Consider the following 19,213-nt stretch of genomic DNA (forward strand, 5'->3'; position numbering starts at 1 on the left):
CTAATTTTTTCTACAACTTTGCTGATTTCTAATCCATGAGCCGCTGTGCCACGTATCATTGAGCTTAATTCCTTGCCTTTTTTCTTCAATTCATCCAACAAAAGTTGCGCTGATGGAGTACGAGATTTTTGTAACTCATCAACAATCTGTTGTAGAGTTTTCGTTAAATCTGATCTAAGATGAGGAACATGAACATGCATATATTTACTTAAGTTAATAGCTAGTTCATCGTTGATTTTATCTAGCCATTGAAGTAGTTCTTCAACGTTCTCTTTCACTTTTAATTTAAAATCGTCGTCACTCCCAAGATTTCTAAAACATCGCAATTTATCTAATAAAGCGTGAGTCACATCTTTATGCATATCTTCAACTATTTCCATATCAGAAATTAAATTGGCTTGATCAGCATTAGATAGCGACGATCGATTCTTCTCCATGTATCTCTGGTAATACTTTAGCCGATACGAAATAGCATCAATGGAATAACTTATAGCCTGATACATTTCTTCTCTAGTTAAATCATGGATACGTTTTTTGAAATTTTCTAAATCATTGACCGCATGTAGCCAATGTAAATGAAAATCAGCAATTATATCAATCATTTCACTCTTAGAATTATTTTGTAGTGCTGTTCGCATTGAACACATTGCATTAAAAACATTGTCGGAATAATCTTTCCTCGTTACAAATATAACGGGAGTTTCATAAAAATGCTTAATGGATTTACTCAATTCAAATATGTATGCTGCATCTTGTTCTTTTTCCATTTTGATGAATTTTCTTATCTTTTTTAGGCAAATTGGGTATAGAAAAATTATAAAATGTTACTGCAACAACTGACAGATAGGTAATTGGCAAGAAACTTCAATCAAATTATTACGTTTTACTCCTTTTATGCTATTAGGAAATAGTTTTGTTTACCTATTTTTATCTTTTGTAAACCTCCTTAAATAGTTCATGCTAAAAGAATAAAAATAACTTACCATTTTCGTATAAAAATTAAATTTCGTAAAAAGATTTTAAAATTAGTGACTAAAATAAGTTTGTAAAAAAACATTGATATTTTTTTGTAAACTATCAGTGGTAGTTTTACTACAAATTTTAAAATATTCTACTAATACTAAATAGCAGTATATTTAATTCTTAGATGGCAACATTGTCCGCGTCTACGATTTGTTTCTGAAAGAGGACGTCGATGACTTTGCGATTATACAAAATTACAAAGGAAAAGTGTAGCTGTTATAGTGTGGATTTACTGTTTACCTCTACTTTTTTTAGTGTAAGCATATAAATATACACATCATGGCCGGCGCTATGTTATTCGAGAGATCACGCGTCTCGTCGACGAACAGAGACGAAGACGTCCGCATGACCGACAAAATGGTTAGCACTGGCGAGGTGCCCGAAGATGACGAAGAAAACATAAGGGCAAAGGAACAAGGTATCCTGAACCTAGGCGAGAAGTACAAGAAAGAAGGGAAAGCCAAGGAACTAGCAGAACTCATCAAAGCAACCAGGCCATTCCTCAGCCTTATAAGTAAAGCGAAAGCAGCGAAATTGGTACGTTCACTGGTTGATTTCTTCCTGGATTTGGAAGCAGGCATCGGAATAGAAGTCCAACTGTGTAAAGAGTGTATAGAATGGGCGAAGGAGGAGCGTCGTACCTTCCTGCGACAGTCGCTGGAAGCAAGACTGATCGCTTTGTATTTCGACACTGGTATGTATACAGAGGCCCTGGATTTGGCCACAGCTTTACTCAAGGAGCTCAAGAAGTTAGATGATAAGAACTTATTAGTTGAAGTGCTTCTTTTAGAGAGCAAAACCTATCATGCACTTAGCAATTTACCCAAGGCTCGTGCATCGTTAACATCGGCCAGGACCACTGCCAATGCTATCTACTGTCCTCCCAAGATGCAAGCCGCGCTCGATCTGCAGTCGGGCATACTGCACGCGGCCGATGAGCGCGACTTCAAAACTGCTTACTCATACTTCTATGAAGCTTTTGAAGGTTATGATGGTGCAGACAGTCCCAAAGCACTGACTGCCCTGAAGTACATGTTGCTGTCCAAAATCATGTTGAATCAGGCTGAGGAAGTGGGCACGGTCTGTGGGAGCAAGGCGGCCCTCAAATATGCAGGGAAGGAGCTGGAAGCAATGCGGGCCGTTGCTACTGCTTCCCACAAGAGATCACTGGCAGACTTCCAGGCTGCTCTCAAGACTTACAAGAGGGAGCTAGAAGAAGATGCGGTTGTGCGTGCCCACTTGGGTGCCTTATATGATACGATGTTGGAACAGAATTTATGTCGCATCGTAGAGCCTTATATGCGAGTGCAAGTAGACCATGTCGCACGTTGCATCCGTCTGCCAGTAGTACAAGTAGAAAAGAAGCTGTCCCAAATGATACTGGACAAGAAACTAAACGGAATCTTGGATCAAGGAGAAGGCGTCCTAATAGTGTTTGATGAATCCCCCCTGGAGAAGACTTATGAGACTGTCCTCGAAACCATCCATCACATGAGCAAGGTTGTCGATACACTGTACCAGAAAGCTAAGAAACTGTCATAGACCCTCTCATGTAAATTTGTTGTAGCATTAAAAATATGTATATCAAAGTAACCGTAAATTTTCAGTTCAAATAATTGTAAATGAAACTATTTTTTGAATGAATGCAAAATTTCATTATTTGTACCAACCACAATGTTGTAAGCTGAATAGTGACATGCTAAATATTATGACAAAAAAATTGTAAAACTATTTTAGAAATTGGGGAATTGCTGTGACAATGTTACAGACTAACATTATCCAGGTGATGTAGTCACCGCGCATAGCCACTCTGCAAAGATTGCAACATTTTGATGTAATACTAATTCTTCACTATTATTTTACATTTCCTTTTTTTAACATAAGCTAGTGAAAAATTATAATATTCTGTTTTATTGAGAAAAATAAAAGGTGTTCTCCAAAAATGTTGTTATTGATTCACCTTGCGCCCACACACTCATTCAATCTAACCAAGTCATGCTGTTTTAACTGTTGGCAAACACCGCGCGCGGCGCGTGATTCACATGGGTTCTTTATGTATACCTACTTAGTATGTTCAGTAAGAGTATGTACCTAAAGTATTTTCTGTCGACCTATTTGGCCCATGCTTGCTTATACTGCTTTATTAGGGTCATCACCTCAACATCTGAAGTCACTTGTGTGTATACCCGATTACATATAAATAAACAATACTCTCACAAGCAGTAAACATGCCTTAGATTTTCCACTAACTAGCTTCAATTGCAATAACATGAACAGATTGGGATATATGCCTAGTTGGATAGCAAACGACCTCATTTTCCATTTACAGAAGTGACTTGCAATGAATTAACTACCAAAGGGCAAAGCCAAGGCATTGAGTATGTAAGCATAATACGTTACATTGACATTTGGTACTTGCATGACCTGCTCTGGACTCAAACTGAAGGTAGATAATCAAAACAATAGGTAGGTAGCTTTTAATTAAGGTGTTATTTCTTAAAAAAAAAAGGTAATCAGTGATATAATCACTCATTAGGTGATAACTTATGATGATGATCAAGGAAGGTAGGATTAAAAAAAACGATTAATTAGTAAAATCCAAATTATATTTGCTTATTTTCATATTATTTAACATTAAATAACACTAATTACAATATTAAGGCACCCAATATTCCATAAAATGGTTTTATCACAGAAGTTTACCTTAGATAAAATGTTTAGTTCCGTTAGGTGACGTCATCGACGAATGCGCGATGAGCATTGAGATACAAGTCAATGCCCAGCGTTATTTAGATGGGCAATAAAGAACTTATGAATAAGACTTGTGCCAATGTTTAAAAATATAATTGCAGTATATTTCTTCCATTTCAACTCTTTCTTCAGTATCCAGTCCTTTTTTGCTTCTGAGCAAATAAGGCGCGTATTGCATTTTAATCATTTTTCTTTAGGTTTATTTACGAATAGATCAATAGAGGATTAACAGATTTTTCTAGGGTTGGTCACGCAGCAGTTTCCTGCGTAAACTCCTCGAATGACATGGAGCAGTGCAGCTTTTAGATACCTTTGTTAAAATAAAACCTTATTCCTTATTGAGAACAAGTTTGTTTGGGAAAGTTTTACTAGAAGATGGATTAAATGTCTACACAGGTTTGATTAGTGATTTTTAGAGGGTTGATTAATATGTTTGTTTATCCATGTAGATCAGGATTGTCTTAGGATTGGTCACGCAGCGTTGTTCCTCCGGTTGAACTCCTCAGTATGGCTGGGCACAGACTAGCGCGGGTTTTAGAAGCTTGAGTCTTTGGGCGCGCGAGGATGTTCCGTCCGCGGTGCTATTGAGAACAAATTTCGTTAAAGAGTTTTTCTATGAGATTGACTGATTTTTCTAGGGGGTCGACTGATTTTTATAGGGGATTGACTGATTTATCGAGATCGACTGATTTTTATAGGGGATCGACTGATTTTTCTAGGGAATCGACTGATTTTTATAGGGGATCGACTGATTTATCAAGGAGTTTACTGATTTTTCTAGGGTTGGTCACGCAGCGTTGTTCCTCCTATTAAACTCCTCAGTATCGCTGGGCACAGACCAACGCGGGTTCCAGAAACCTTCCGGAGTCTTGGGGCGCGCGGGGTTGTTCCTTCCGCGGTGCTATTGAGAACAGATTTCGTTGAGGAGTTCTTCTATGATTGACTGATTTTTCTATGGAATCGACTGATTTTTATAGGGTATTGACTGATTTATCGAGGGGTTTACTGATTTTTCTAGACTTGGTCACGCAGCGTTGTTCCTCCGGTTAAACTCCTCAGTATCGCTGGGCACAGACCAACGCGGGTTCCAGAATCCTTCCGGAGTCTTGGGGCGCGCGGGGTTGTTCCTTCCGCGGTGCTATTGAGAACAGATTTCGTTGAGTTTTTCTATGAGATTGACTGATTTTTGTAGGGGATTGACCGATTTTTATAGGGGTTCGACTGATTTTTCTAGGGGATTGACTGTTTTTTATAGGGGATCGACTGATTTATCGAGGGGTTTACTGATTTTTCTAGGGTTGGTCACGCAGCGTTGTTCCTCCTATTAAACTCCTCAGTATCGCTGGGCACAGACCAACGCGGGTTCCAGAAACCTTCAGGAGTCTTGGGGCGCGCGGGGTTGTTCCTTCCGCGGTGCTATTGAGAACAGATTTCGTTGAGGAGTTCTTCTATGATTGACTGATTTTTCTATGGAATCGACTGATTTTTATAGGGGATTGACTGATTTATCGAGGGGTTTACTGATTTTTCTAGGGTTGGTCACGCAGCGTTGTTCCTCCGGTTGAACTCCTCAGTATCGCTGGGCACAAACCGACGCGGGTTCCAGAAACCTTCCAGTCTTGGGGCGCGCGGGGTCATTCCGGTCGCGGTGCTATTGAGCACAGATTTCGTTGAGTTTTTCTATGAGATTGACTGATTTTTGTAGGGGATTGACCGATTTTTATAGGGGATCGACTGATTTTTATAGGGGATTGACTGATTTATCGCGGGGTTTACTGATTTTTCTAGGGTTGGTCACGCAGCGTTGTTCCTCCGGTTGAACTCCTCAGTATCGCTGGGCACAGACCAACGCGGGTTCCAGAAACCTTCAGGAGTCTTGGGGCGCGCGGGGTCATTCCGGTCGCGGTGCTATTGAGAACCGATTTCGTTGAGTTTTTCTATGAGATTGACTGATTTTTCTAGGGGATCGACTGATTTTAATAGGGGATTGACTGATTTATCGAGGGGATCGACTGATTTTTATAGGGGATCGACTGATTCTTCTAGGGGATTGACTGATTTATCGAGGGTATTGACTGATTTTTATAGGGATTGATTGATTTTTTAGGGTTGGTTACGCAGCGTTGTTCCTCCTATTAAACTCTTCAGTATCGCTGGGCACAGACCAACGCGGGTTCCAGAAACCTTCAGGAGTCTTGGGGCGCGCGGGGTTGTTCCTTCCGCGGTGCTTGGAGCACTCTTCCATCTTCTTGGCGAGCATCTCGTGGTCGTTTTGGTATAGCTCGTCAAAGAACTGCGGAGAGATTAAACAAGTGAGGAAGGTGAGGTATTGGCGGTTCCTGATAGTTTAAACTTTAGATAGGCTGCTGATTTGAATATAACGCAATCTAACAAATAAAAGTTACTTGACTTATCTGTTAGATAAAATACATTTTTTACAGATATCTAACAGATAAGTTCCGAATATGCTATCAGAGACTATTATGAACAATTTATTATTGGCTTATCTATGCTTAAAATGAATAGTTTTGAGATAGAAGTTATTTTGTAATTTTGTAAAATAGCAAATCAAAAATACATTTATCTCCTCAGCTATATTCGGGACTATTCCCACCTCTCGTTCCCACCGCTGCAACTCCTGTGTAGCCAGGATCTACAGATTGACCGCCAACAAAAACCCAACCAGTGAAGGTCAAGTTTGTCCCGGGGCCGCGGGAAAATTTAAACTGTCATTGGACCCGCAACGAAATTCTTCAGCTATATGCCGACTTCTAGTAATATTACTTGTACTATATGAATGTCCATTGTGCCACAATACATACCGTTTTACATTCATCACAGCTCCACCCGGGCAGGACGCGTTTTTCAGCTTTCTTCCTCACAGTTGGCTCTTTGTATACGGGCTCCACGGGAAGTTTTCTGTGAAATAAACGCAATACGTTAGATTGTCCAGAAGTCGGTCATTGAGGCTTAAAAACAGTATCGCACTGATAATGCAACAGTGTTACTACAAAAAACGTAGGTATTAGGTATTTATAATAATAATAAATAAATAATAATAATAATTTATTTAGGTGATCTATTATGACTTACATAAACGCACTATCCATCAAAAAAAATTACAAACGAAAGTGGAATTTTTTGTGAATATTTTCCGTGCGAAATCAACTGTACGAGCTACTTAATCAACTCCCTAAATATGGCGAGTATTGAAATCAACACCCTGTATACTATTAATCAAAGGATGATGGGCAAAAATGTATGGAAAGTGGTACCCGCTCCAATAGCCATAACCAATATATTTTTTTAAAGGCCTTTAGATGTAGGAAAATGTCTGCTATGGGGCCAGTTCTAATTCACGTTTTGAAAGCAGTAATTCCACTAAGTATTATAATGAAAGTATAACACAATCATCCATGTATACGAGTATGTATTATGACTACAATCTATTAATATAACTAAAAGAAGCATCGAAAAGGAAAGGATTATATCTACGATGAACTACCCAAGCTATTAGCCCTTTATTCGCTTTCATCATCATCATCTTGATCATTTTAGCCATAGGACGTCCAGTTGAACATAGGCCTCCCCCAATGATTTCCACAATGGCCGGTTGGTGGCGGCCTGCATCCAGCGCCTTCCCGCTACCTTTATGAGGTCGTCGGTCCATCTTGTGGGTGGACTTATTGGGTCTTGTGGGTTAATTCGCTTTAGCAACCCATAATAAAACCCTTAAGAAGTAATAAAACTTTAACCCCTTTATTAATAAAAGTTACACCCTAGTTGAACTCTGGCTTAAATTGTCATTTGGTGTCAATCCAAGGTTCTTCCTAGGTGTAACTTTTTATTAATAAGGGGGTAGTACTTCTTTAAATAAAAATATTTATTTCACAATTATCCCCATCAATAATTTAATTATAGAGTTAAGGAAGGATGCTGGAGCAGTAAACCCTTCCTGCCTCGCATAACCTAAGTACCATACGATGGACACGTATGATACTTCTTCTTCTTCTTCCTCGGTCCCAGGATCGTGACCACAGATAGTGTTCCTCCACAGGCTGCGGTCATAAGCTGTGTGGACCGCACGATGCAAACTCCCGCCCACCGTCTTCCTCACCGCGTCCGACCATATCGTCGCGGTGCCCTGCCCCGAGCGCGTCCCGCTTCATAGGTACTGTATGATACTTAGGTTACACAAAAAGTATCTTTATCTTCGAACGCAACCAGATCTGAGGCTGGTGGCCATAGTAAATGTTGTTCGTCTTGGTAAGACCTTTCAAATGACACTACAAACATAACTATTGGAGCCGGGTACCATTCTGCAAAAAAGTATGTAACTATATCTTCGTACACAACCAGATCTGAGGCTGGTGGTCATAGTAAAAGTTGTTCATCTTGGTAAGACCTTTCAAACGATACTAGACACATATCTATTGGAGCCGGGTACCATTTTGCCCATTGTCCTTTGCCACAGGAATTCAGACCTTATCATAATTTTACTACTAGACTTCTTACTTGTCATCACATTTCCCTTGATTGCTCACAAAACCACTTATGTCATGAAAAAAAAAATAGTAGCAATAAATACCTTTTAGCCTTGTCTTCAGGAGACACCTTAGCCGCCTTAGGTTCCGGGCGAAGCAGTGACATGCTCGCATCCGTTTCGTTAAGCCTTTGCATGTTCAGTATGTTCTGGTTTTCGCCAAGAGGACTCTTCGACGGGCTGTAAAAAGTTTAAAATTGTTAATTCACGTTATAAGAACTATTCTTTCAATGAGGGCTATCGTTTTAGCGCTCACCAGTTGGCGCCACTGTAGAGTAAGGTCCTGTCACTTACTAGTAGCGAAGACAGTGGCGCCAGCTGGTGAGCGCTAAAGTGGTAGGAGGACTATCGCATTTGCACTCATCAAGATGGCGCCACTGTAGAGTAAGGTCCTGTCAATCGCCAGGGGTACCAACTGTTAAGTATAAAAACGATAGCCCTCATTTAGCCAAATGACGATCACTGCTGGACAAAGGCCTCCCCCAAGTATTTTCACAACGAACGGTCCTGCGCTGATCGCATTTTAAGGTACTTCCCGCGACCTTTCCCAGATCGTCAGTCCACCTAGTGGGAAGTCTGCCCACACTAAGTCTTCCGGTCCGTGGTCACTACTCGAGAATTTGTCTGCCCTACTAAGTTTGACAATTCTGCGGGCTATGTTGGTTATTTTGGTTTCCTTGCGTTATAAATATGTATAAGTACTATTTATAAAGATTTAACCCTTAATTACTCGCATAAAGAATCTTACATAACTGCTCGCATGGGGTCACAGATGACCCCAAATTGTGTGAGTAGTTTTTAATACATACTGAAATTTATAAGTAAATGAAACTATATTATTATAAAAATGCTTTATTTATTCTTTAATATCTATGGGTAATAACATGAATTTCTTACTAATTATACAAAAACAAGCTAAATTAAAATAATTGTCAATAATTAACAATTTGTACTTAGGTATACTGAGATCAAAGGTAATACTAGTATTTTTTTAGGAACTCTCCGAATCATTCTTGTTACACTGTTGACAGTATATTTCAGAGTGATCATTGCACACAAATCTTGTACATTTCTTGCATTTTCGATTCACTTGATTGTGCGGAGGATTGTTCGATCTCATTAGCGCTATCATGATCACTTTTTGTTATTTCATCTAACTCTGGCTCAGAACTCTACCCTCCACTACTTCTTCTTCATCAGAAACATCTTCCAACCATTGCACAATTTGCTATTTTTTCCTATCTCTACTAACTCTGAAAAAAAAAGACAAAGTAGTAGTAAAACTGAATTTATCAATATTTTTATTGTTTAGAGCTGTAAAAACACATTTATAACAAACATTTATTCACTGAATATACAATAACACAAATATTATTCATAATACACAAAATAAATACATAAAACAAAAAACTTACCTCTTCCAAAAAAGTTACGTAATTACTCGCATGGGGTCACCACTCAAGAGCGCAGCGACGCATCCTTCCACTCCCGTGAATTAGTCGCTATCAAAATACAAACTAAGACGTGTTTTATGAAGCTACCGGGGGCGCGGAGGAAATCGGGCCGCGCCAAGTGCTTCATTTTTGAATCCGAAAATGCTTTGACCCCATGCGACTAATTAAGGGTTAAAGAACAAAAAAAATTTGAACTTTGTTATCATGATGAAGTTACAAAATGTTTGTAATCCTTACTTGAGTAGTATAGGTAGTGAGTAGTGTTTGGTAGAATGGTTGAATGAATTGCAGTGCAAGTTAGTAACTTGAGCCCAGGGATGTAAGCAAACGTAAGCGTAAAATGAAACTTGGACATGCGATGACTTACCCGTGCAATTAAAAAGAGAGAGTTAAATAACTTATGGCTGTTCTACTCTGTCGGAACCACACGGCTTATTTACTTTAGTCTTAGGCCTAGTTTCCACCAGGGCGGAGACGAAAGGAGATGTGCGGCGAAGCTAGCAGGCGAAGCCAGGGTTTCCCAATTTTTTTTTGCCAAGGAACCCTAATTGATTATACTTTTCCTAGCGGAACCCCCGTACTAATCCACCCGCACGCCCTGCCCCTCCCTTGTGCGTAAAGTCGGTGCGAGCGAACAATGTCGGTCACGAAACGTGGGATAATATTTTTTACGGAACCCTTGCGGCCTTTCCACGGAACCCCAGGGTTCCGCGGACCACCATTCGGGAACCGCTGGGCTAAGCAACCAAAGCGGAGCGGAGCGGTGCGGAGACGAGATGCGTAGTTGTCAGCTATCTAACGCCCGTATTTACAAACGATGCTTGCTTAAATGAAGCAGCAAATCGAACGCACAACGTTAAATAGAGCTCTGTGATTGGTTCGTGTGTCACCCTGTGCGTCCACGCGCGCTGTGAGACGTCATAGTAATGTTTGTGAATACGGGCGTATGAAACACCGCACCGCTCCGAACATCTCCGCTCTTCTCCGCACCGCGCCACCGCCGCTGTCAAATTCTATAGAAAAACAAGTGCGCCCGACTCTTTCCTGCTCGATCCATTTCCACCGAAGCGGAGCGGAGTGGAGACATGCAAATAAGAGAATCCGCCTTGGTGGAAAGTGTGGAAACCAAGCCTCATCATCATTACCAGAGTAAATACAAAATTCGGGGCAACTCACTGCTAATCAACGCTAAATTTTGTCAGTTTGTGCGTGCGCGCCGCATACGTATTGGCGCGCTCACATACAAACCGCGCTCGGGCGTTTCTATGAAGATGACCTACTCATTTAATTTGTATTTACTCTGTCATTACATAGTATAAAACAAAGTTTTTCCGCTGTCTGTCTCTATGTATGCGTATAAGTACCTTTAAAACTACGATTTTTAATGCGTTTTTTTTATTAAACAGAGTGATTCAAGAGGAAGGTTTTTAAGCTAAGTATGTATAATTCATTTTACCTGTGCGAAGCAGGGGCGGGTCACTAATAATAAGTAATAATTGTTTTTTTCTATTACCTGACCGCTTTCAGAGCTTCACCAGCGTCCTTCGAAGCCAACACGTGGTGTTCAAGTATCGACAAACTGGATGGGATTTCGCAGTGCGTTTCATCGTCCATTTGCACTTTTATTGGCGAATTCTCGTCTAACATTTTCATAAATCTGTCAAGAGCAATTAATGTTAATTGCTGAGTGTCACGGGCATCTCACATGTGCAAGAAAAAACATGATAACTTCGTAATAAAATTGTAACATATACCGCCATGTGTACAGTGATGTGGCAAAATGTTTGCGGTGCGGCGCCGTTAGGCACCGTGTGGCTTCTCCCTATGTATGATGCTAAAGCCCGGTCCGTGAGCACGTAGAATTTTGTCCAATGACCCCTAGCTACCCATCCTTATCGCTCGCGCGTAATTATATTGCTGTCGCGACTGTGCGACTGGCACCTACCCGCAGTGAGTGTGCGAGCGCGATAGCAACATAATTACGCGCGAGCGATAAGGATGGGTAGCTAGGGGTCATTGGACAAAATTCTACGTACTCATGGACCAGACTATACCTTTACTGATGTATTTTATTTGTAAAAGTAGCGTAGATACAGATGGTATTGAAACAATCTTCCAAGTTAATAGCTGCACTAATTTAATTTGTGTTAGTACTGTGATTTTGTAATTGTGTGAAAGTTATGCTCATTTTGTTTATGTCAGTAAACATGTATTTTTTACCTGGCAGGTTTCAATAAATTGATGGATTCATCAGGTTCTTCCTGTCTTTTAGTTGATTTCTTTTTTGGACTATTTTCTACGTTACATTTATTTATTTTGTCTTCAGACTTATTTTTCAAACACAGTGGCCTTTTGAAGCTCTCACTTTTGATGGGGTTTTTCAACCTGTAAAATTCAAATATTATGTTAATAATTTTGCGAAAAAACTCCAGCCAAAAAGGTGCAAAAAGTTTGAATAAACATTTTTTCTGTTTACTTACAAAGATGGATAATTATTTGGTCCGCTGGTTGGCGAAGGTAGAATAGTGTCGTCGTTGTCTGTCGATTCTTTCTTTACTAACGCCTAAAATGAAAAATAAAATAAAATATTATGTATGGATAACAACAATTTTACTTAACGTGGTGATCATAAGCGTAAAGCGTCAAACGCAGTTTCTTTCTTTGTTTTATTTAAACCTTAACTTAGTATATTATCCTAAATTTTTGAACATTCACATCTTTAATGCTTTAGTTATTATTTATTACTAGCGGCCGCCCGCGACTTTGTACGCGTGGACCCCGTTATACTCCCGTTAGGGATGAACTTTCGAGATTGTTTTTAGGGTTTTCCCGGAAATTATTCGAACTTTTCTCGCCGTAAAAACCATCCTTGGACTTCAACGAATATTTAAAAAAGAATTGGTAACCAATTTTACCAGGCTTTGTTGAGTTATGCGCTTACCAACACATTTTGCGATTCATTTTTATATTATAGAAGATTACTAAGTTCATAGATCATTCTAATTAATTTCAAAAGTAAGCAAATGTTCAGTATTATTCATTTAAAATACTATACTATTCAGTGATGATACCTGGACAATAGTTTCTGGTTGTGAGCTCTTGTTCATAGCCATCAACTCCGGTGAACTGGTGAGATCCACCACACTGTTTGATTTCACCGTGACGACACTCAGGCGGCCTTGCCTCCACTTGCCGCGTTTGGAGTTGGGAGGAAATGTTAGCTTCATCGCCTTTGAATCTGGTGTAGACCTAATTGGGATGTAATAAGATCTAAAATACATTGGCATTTGTGGCATGAAAGTTTTTGAAGTCAAAATTTATGTAAATTAATTGTGTACTAAATTAGAAAGTATACAAAACACAGAGATAATGCATAAAAATGATTGAAACTGCTAAGACTTACCAACTATCAGGACATTTCTTTTTGTCTCTATGGTCAGATGATGACGATACACACCCATTTTTCATCTTCCTAGACTGGATTATAGGACTGGTTCGTCCGGTAGGTGTGCCTTCAATTTCTGATACAGATTCATCTTTCATAGTTACATCAGTAATATCTGTAGTGGAGTCAAGTTCCTTTTTTGGAGTTATAAAATTAAATGTATCATTTCTTTCGTCCTTTACAATCTGTGGTTCTACTTTAAGAACTGTAATAGGGGAATCTCCGCATAGTATTTTATAGATATCTTTGATCACATTGAAGTTTTTTGTTTCATTAAGTCTTGTTACTGCCGATGCTGAAATATTGTGAGTATTATGGTTAAAAATGACTATCACTTGATGAAATGTAAGATAAATTTTCTACATCCTTAATGGCTGTTGTAAAAGTGTAGCTATTTGTAGAACAAAGTTATTACTTACCAACTGATTGTATTATGTTATCCTTACATTCTATAACCTTTGACAGTGCCTCTGAAGCACTGCAATGTTTGCTGAAAATGAAATAATAATATAACAAGGTTTATTATGTCTACCTCCTTGTATGTTAAAATTATATCATGCACAGAAATAGCACCACTTACATGGGGTAAAAAGTACAAATTCACAAAGCATTATGTAGAAAAGAATGATTGAAAGATATTAAAATTAAACTTAAAAAAAAACAGTCTATGGATACCCATTAAAATTCAGATTACACATGAATCTTCTGATAACTAAGTGGCTTTTCCTTAAGATTTAATTTATTTACAATTATTTTATAATGAACAGTGGATAACTATTAGTTTGATAGGTATGTAAGTCCTAGAATGAGTCAATAACTGGGTGTTCTACATGCATTTTACAAAAAACTAATCAACAAACCTTTCACATTTTTCCTTTTGTGTTAAAAACTGGTTTTTGTAATCCTCAGATACTAAGTGCAATGCTTCAATTTCTTTAGCAACTTCTGAAATATACAAAGATAAGTTTAGTGCCAGTAAATCAGTGATTTGTAATAAATTATTGTCTCATGAAAATGAGGTTTAAGAATGAAGAAATGTAAAGGTACGATTTTAAATTTTGTATCACTATCTTTGGCGTATAAATAAATAATTAAAGATCTTCAGAAACCTTGAAAGTTGACGATACTTTGATGTAATGTCTTTTCTAGTGCTAATAATTTTGAACTAGACGAGAGACTTAATGTATTAGGTGCAGAAGCACTAAAACTATTCATAATTACTGCTTTACTACAGGAATTCGATGTATTTATTTTGATTTCAGGAAAATAAACACGTTCCCGCTCGTTTTTTCCTTTTTCAATCCTTCTTTGTTTTGTTTGTCACAGTTTGTCAATCATAGAGAAAAGTAATACATAGGAAATAGAGAGCCCTCTCTGTCAAATTTTTGAACCTACTAATTGACAGCCTGGTGTTAAATTCCCTGTACTTAACCTACGTACGTAACGCTCATATACATACATAGTACACGCACACATACATACATTAAGTCCACGCACACATACACACAGTTCACGCACACATACATACATTAAGTCCACGCACACATACACACAGTTCACGCACACATAGGCCCTCATAACCTTCAAAGAATTATTGTTTTTATGATGTACAATGTAGAATTTTTTCAAATCCATTATTTTGAAAATATTTATCTTTATGGTGTACGTATTGTATTATTTTCAAAACAATGGATTTGGAAAAAATCTACATTGCACATGGAAATGCAAATAAGTAAACAAAAACTTTTGAATTTAATAATTTTACTTTATTTATGAACACACATAATATTATACACCAAAAGCGTCTTTTCGCAAAGTTTTCAACAACACTAAAAAAGCATTTGCACATTGAGAAAACTCAGATCACTTGTGAACATAACAGAAAGTTTCTTCGCGATTCACGAAGGAACGAACAAAACTCCGATGAACCAGAACAGCAGCAGGTACGAAGGAATGAACTTGAATTTGACTCGACGACTCTTCAAAACTTTAATAGGGCCACAGAAAACTTAAATGATGGCTAAGAAAACAAGAATGCATTTAACATAACAAAAACAACACCGGCCATTTTGGAGGAAAAACAAAGTTGCCATATGTTAAATAGTAATTTCTACTACTCTATTATGTAAATTATAACAAAAATGTCAATGTTCAGTTTTAAATTAAAACAAATTAATTTCATTTAAAAAAAGTTTTCACATTGTAATTAACAATATTCTCAAATATATTTTAATTAAGAAAAAAATGAAAATATGAAGGAAACAGGAGCAGCGACATCTAGAGCGTTTTAGGGTAGTTAAAAAGTATTTGAATTTATTCACCGATGTCGCTGTTTGGAAGCAAGTTTCACTTCGATGACCGTTGTATGGAAGTTTCCACACCCTGTTGTCAATCGTCATTTTTGTCATGTCAATGTCAATATATTTTTGCTCTTTGGTCAATAGTGATGTCAGTTTTCACCTTTTAGGATTGTGATTTTGGATCTTCAGCCTTTGAAAAATTATATTTGATACACTTGAAGTTGCTCAACGCAACGCGGCCGCGCGGCGGCAACGCGTAAAAATCAACAAAAACATCTCAAGGAGACCCAGCTTAATATTGAAATAATTATGTTTGTATTTATATGTTCAACTTGAGTCATTTTTCCGTTGTGATGTTTTTTTATACGTTACGTACTCGTTTCGTGAACGGATTTTGAACATGCAACTGTCCCGTTTTGCTACTTGTCTAGGGGAGCTTTTTACTTCACTGAAAATCAATATAATTGTTTGGTCTCTAGTCGAAATTATAATATAATAATTACTGAAATTAATTAATCGACTAATCTGTCTCTCCTTCTCTCTTTAGTCTATGGGTAGAAAAAAAAACTCAGCAGGCAGGCAAAGGAACGCAAAGGAAGGAAGAAAAGAAAAAATAAATTATTCTTCTCTTCCTGAGTGAGCACAGAAAGGTAATTTATAATTTAATACATAAATAATTGTGATTATTGTGTGAATTGCTTGTTTAGGCTGAAAGTAATGTAGACCTTTTGGATCTGTCTGTTGCTGTTGATTGAAGTTGCTAAGCGTGGTTGGTACAATAAAATCAATGGCGGTCTGAATGATTTGCCTTTGCTTTCATTGCGATAGATTTTCGTAATTGTCAAAATTGATAAAAATTGGCGGTCTCAAAAATGAAAATAAACAATCCTTGTTTATCGTGTAATTGCTAATGTGATAAATAAAACATTACAGAGGGTATTAATCCTTGGACTAAGACGAGATAGTCGAAGCGCAACGCCTTATCATGGAGGAAGATGATGACATGTTAGTAGTTGTGATCGGCGATGAAGATGATGATGATATCGAGTGGAATTCTGGTAAAGTGTGTGCTCCCATTCAAGTCAAAGAGGAGCCATTCGACGCAGATGACGTGATGCAAGTGATAGAAGCAGCTCAACGGTATGGCCGGCCTATAAATTTACGAACAGACGTCTTCATAGACGAATCAGACGGCGATGTAACTTTCGAGCAAGCAATACACAACATCAAAATAGAGCGTTACGACACAGATGATGAAGTTGATCATAATGCTAAAGACTTTGATAGTATTGCTGAAGATTTTGATCATAATGCTGAAGACTTTGATCATAGTGCTGAAGAATTTGATCATAATGCTGAAGACGTTGATCATAATATTGAAGACTTTGACAACTATCTGAATAACTATGGCTACGAGGCTCTCGATGAAAATAATTGTGATGATCCAGACTACCAAGTAGAAAGTGATAATGATAACTACAATTCAGATTTTAATTCTGATTTAGAAAGTGTGGGAGGACAGTCGAAGAAAAAAAAACGGGTTAAAATGTTGAGTCCATCTCGACAGAGGTCCTTTGTGGAAGACTTGAGACAGCAATATCCAGAGTTAGAAAGGAATCAAAAAGCTCTCATCAAATCTCTGGTGGAAGTTATGAGGAGTAACAAAGCACCCAAGCCACCGAAGGGTTTTTACATCCTTTCTGATTTTATGTATGAGTAAGTAATACTCTTTAAATGATTTCTTTTAAATGAACAAAATAAACAAATATGTGAATTAGAAGTTTGAATCAGATGTTGTAAGTTCAATTAAAGCAGTTCTTTTAAATAATTCATACTATATTTTTATATATTCATCAAATGTATTACTTTCAGGTGTTTCAAATGTGGTAAGATGACTAACTGCATTCCTGCCGCAGAACGGCACTACCAAGAAAAACATGGCCCTAGATATCTTGTTTGTTATGCTTGTGGTGTGGACTTTAGAAGGTATGTTCAGAAAAAATAAGGAAAGTTATAAAAATTGTAACCTTAAGCGTGAGACTTGTTTCTATTGTGTTTCGATTCGCTTTACTCGAACTACCATTCGTCCGTTAAGTAATTTCTTTTTTTTTAATATAATTTACTCTATCATGCAATCAGACCGAAGACTATGAGCAGATTTTTTCTGTGATTGTGATGTAATTTCGTAAACCATTACATGATGCATGATTACAACCATTAGATGTGACTGGTCTGTTGCAGCAAAACAAACCTCTACAAACACGAGAAGATATGCCAGGCGCGCGACGCCATGATAGTTCTGAAGGCGCGAGCTTTGTTCCTGGGCCGCAAAGGCCGCAGCCGGCCGTTTATACCCGACCTCAGAACCGTACCTGTTTACAAGAACAAAGGCTTCAAGCGGTGAGTATTATTTAATTTTGTGTAGTACAGTTTTATACAATTCACGAATTCAGTTGGTTCTATAACTATATCGCTTTAGTTTAGCCTATGTCTTAAAGAATAGACAAATCTACAGGGTGTTAGGTAAATGGGTATATCAGCCGACACTAGGCCATGTTAACATGGTCATATAAATGGTATGGTGAAGTCAGAAAATTGATACCTATCTTCATTTTAATTATCATACAAATCGGATTTTATAAAATTTATTGTGTATGAAAATTTTAAAAAATAAAATCATGATATCAAATTTCTGACTTCACCATAGCATTTATATGCCTATGTTAACATGGGCTAGTGTCGGCTCATATACCCATTTACCTAACATCCTGTATACTAATGTATTTCAGTGCAATATGCAATTTCGTCCAATGACCCGAAGCTACCCATCCTTATCGCTCGCGCGTAATTATGTTGCTGTCGCGCTCGAACACTCACTGAGGCCGCCCGTCTGTTGCACAGTCGTGACAGCTTGGGGTCATTGGACAAAATTCTACGTGCTCTGCACCCGGACTATAGTATAAGTGCCGTTTTAACAACTCTATTTTTTATCCTCCAGTTTTCCCTGCACGAGGTGCTCAGCGACGTTTACCAGCAAGAACAATTTGGTCGCCCATGAAAACATGCATCGCGGCGTGCGGCCCTACTGCTGCGACCAATGTCCCAGCGCCTACACCTCGGCCGCCGCGCTTACAGTGAGTTTGATTGAAATTTAGTGTACAAGACATAAGGCTTGTGGGAGTCGCATCGTGTCAGCCGCCGAACTGCGAGATAGGCCGCTATATTTATAGTACCACAGAAAGGAGACAGAAGCATTGGCTGTCGCACACAACATGAAAACCACGAAACTTTCAGCGCGTTCCCGCGCGCTCCCATAGAGGAAGCGAGACAGCAATATCGGTCCTCTCGGGCGTTATATATATGTCCAGTTTCAGGTCGCCCTCTTTTCATAGCGACTGTAGAGTGATGTGGGAGTCGCATCGTGTCAGCCGCCGTACTGCGAGACAGCCTCTCGGACCTCTCGGCCGGAGGTTATAAATATAAGCCTCTTTGCGGCCTATCTCGCAGTACGGCGGCTGACACGATGCGACTCCCATAGGCTCAAAATAAACTGGCCGCGCATAGAACATGCATCGCGGCGTGCAGGCCTACTGCTGCGAGTGAGTTTGATGCCACCATATATTGAACTTTAGTGTCCAAAACATAAGGTTCAAGATTGAGAACAATTTGGTCGCCCATGAGAACATGCATCGCGGCG

General features: G+C 38.6%; 4 protein-coding genes across 4 annotated transcripts; 2 read left to right on the top strand and 2 right to left on the bottom strand.

The window, feature by feature from the left end:
• Positions 1-1,151: 1,151 nt before the first annotated feature.
• Positions 1,152-2,966, top strand: LOC135075690 (26S proteasome non-ATPase regulatory subunit 11). Its single transcript, XM_063970141.1, has one exon. The coding sequence runs from the start codon at positions 1,303-1,305 to the stop codon at positions 2,563-2,565; it is 1,263 nt and encodes a 420-aa protein (XP_063826211.1). The 5' UTR covers positions 1,152-1,302; the 3' UTR covers positions 2,566-2,966.
• Positions 2,967-4,995: 2,029 nt separating this feature from the next.
• On the bottom strand, positions 4,996-8,758 carry LOC135075515 (uncharacterized). Its single transcript, XM_063969944.1, has 3 exons — positions 8,363-8,758; positions 6,597-6,693; positions 4,996-6,067 (listed from the first exon to the last, which is right to left on the bottom strand). The coding sequence occupies exons 1-3, from the start codon at positions 8,452-8,454 to the stop codon at positions 5,888-5,890; spliced, it is 369 nt and encodes a 122-aa protein (XP_063826014.1). The 5' UTR covers positions 8,455-8,758; the 3' UTR covers positions 4,996-5,887.
• A 2,522-nt stretch (positions 8,759-11,280) lies between these two features.
• On the bottom strand, positions 11,281-14,657 carry LOC135075405 (uncharacterized). The gene is made up of 8 exons (XM_063969849.1): positions 14,326-14,657; positions 14,077-14,161; positions 13,636-13,706; positions 13,175-13,511; positions 12,843-13,020; positions 12,252-12,334; positions 11,992-12,156; positions 11,281-11,428 (listed from the first exon to the last, which is right to left on the bottom strand). The coding sequence occupies exons 1-8, from the start codon at positions 14,429-14,431 to the stop codon at positions 11,281-11,283; spliced, it is 1,173 nt and encodes a 390-aa protein (XP_063825919.1). The 5' UTR covers positions 14,432-14,657.
• Positions 14,658-16,076: 1,419 nt separating this feature from the next.
• Positions 16,077-18,686, top strand: LOC135075695 (zinc finger and SCAN domain-containing protein 2-like). Its single transcript, XM_063970147.1, has 5 exons — positions 16,077-16,166; positions 16,450-17,232; positions 17,389-17,502; positions 17,758-17,916; positions 18,515-18,686. The coding sequence occupies exons 2-5, from the start codon at positions 16,502-16,504 to the stop codon at positions 18,669-18,671; spliced, it is 1,161 nt and encodes a 386-aa protein (XP_063826217.1). The 5' UTR covers positions 16,077-16,166; positions 16,450-16,501; the 3' UTR covers positions 18,672-18,686.
• Positions 18,687-19,213: the final 527 nt, after the last annotated feature.

Source organism: Ostrinia nubilalis, chromosome 10 (assembly GCF_963855985.1).
Source record: "Ostrinia nubilalis chromosome 10, ilOstNubi1.1, whole genome shotgun sequence".
NCBI lineage: Eukaryota > Metazoa > Arthropoda > Insecta > Lepidoptera > Crambidae > Ostrinia > Ostrinia nubilalis.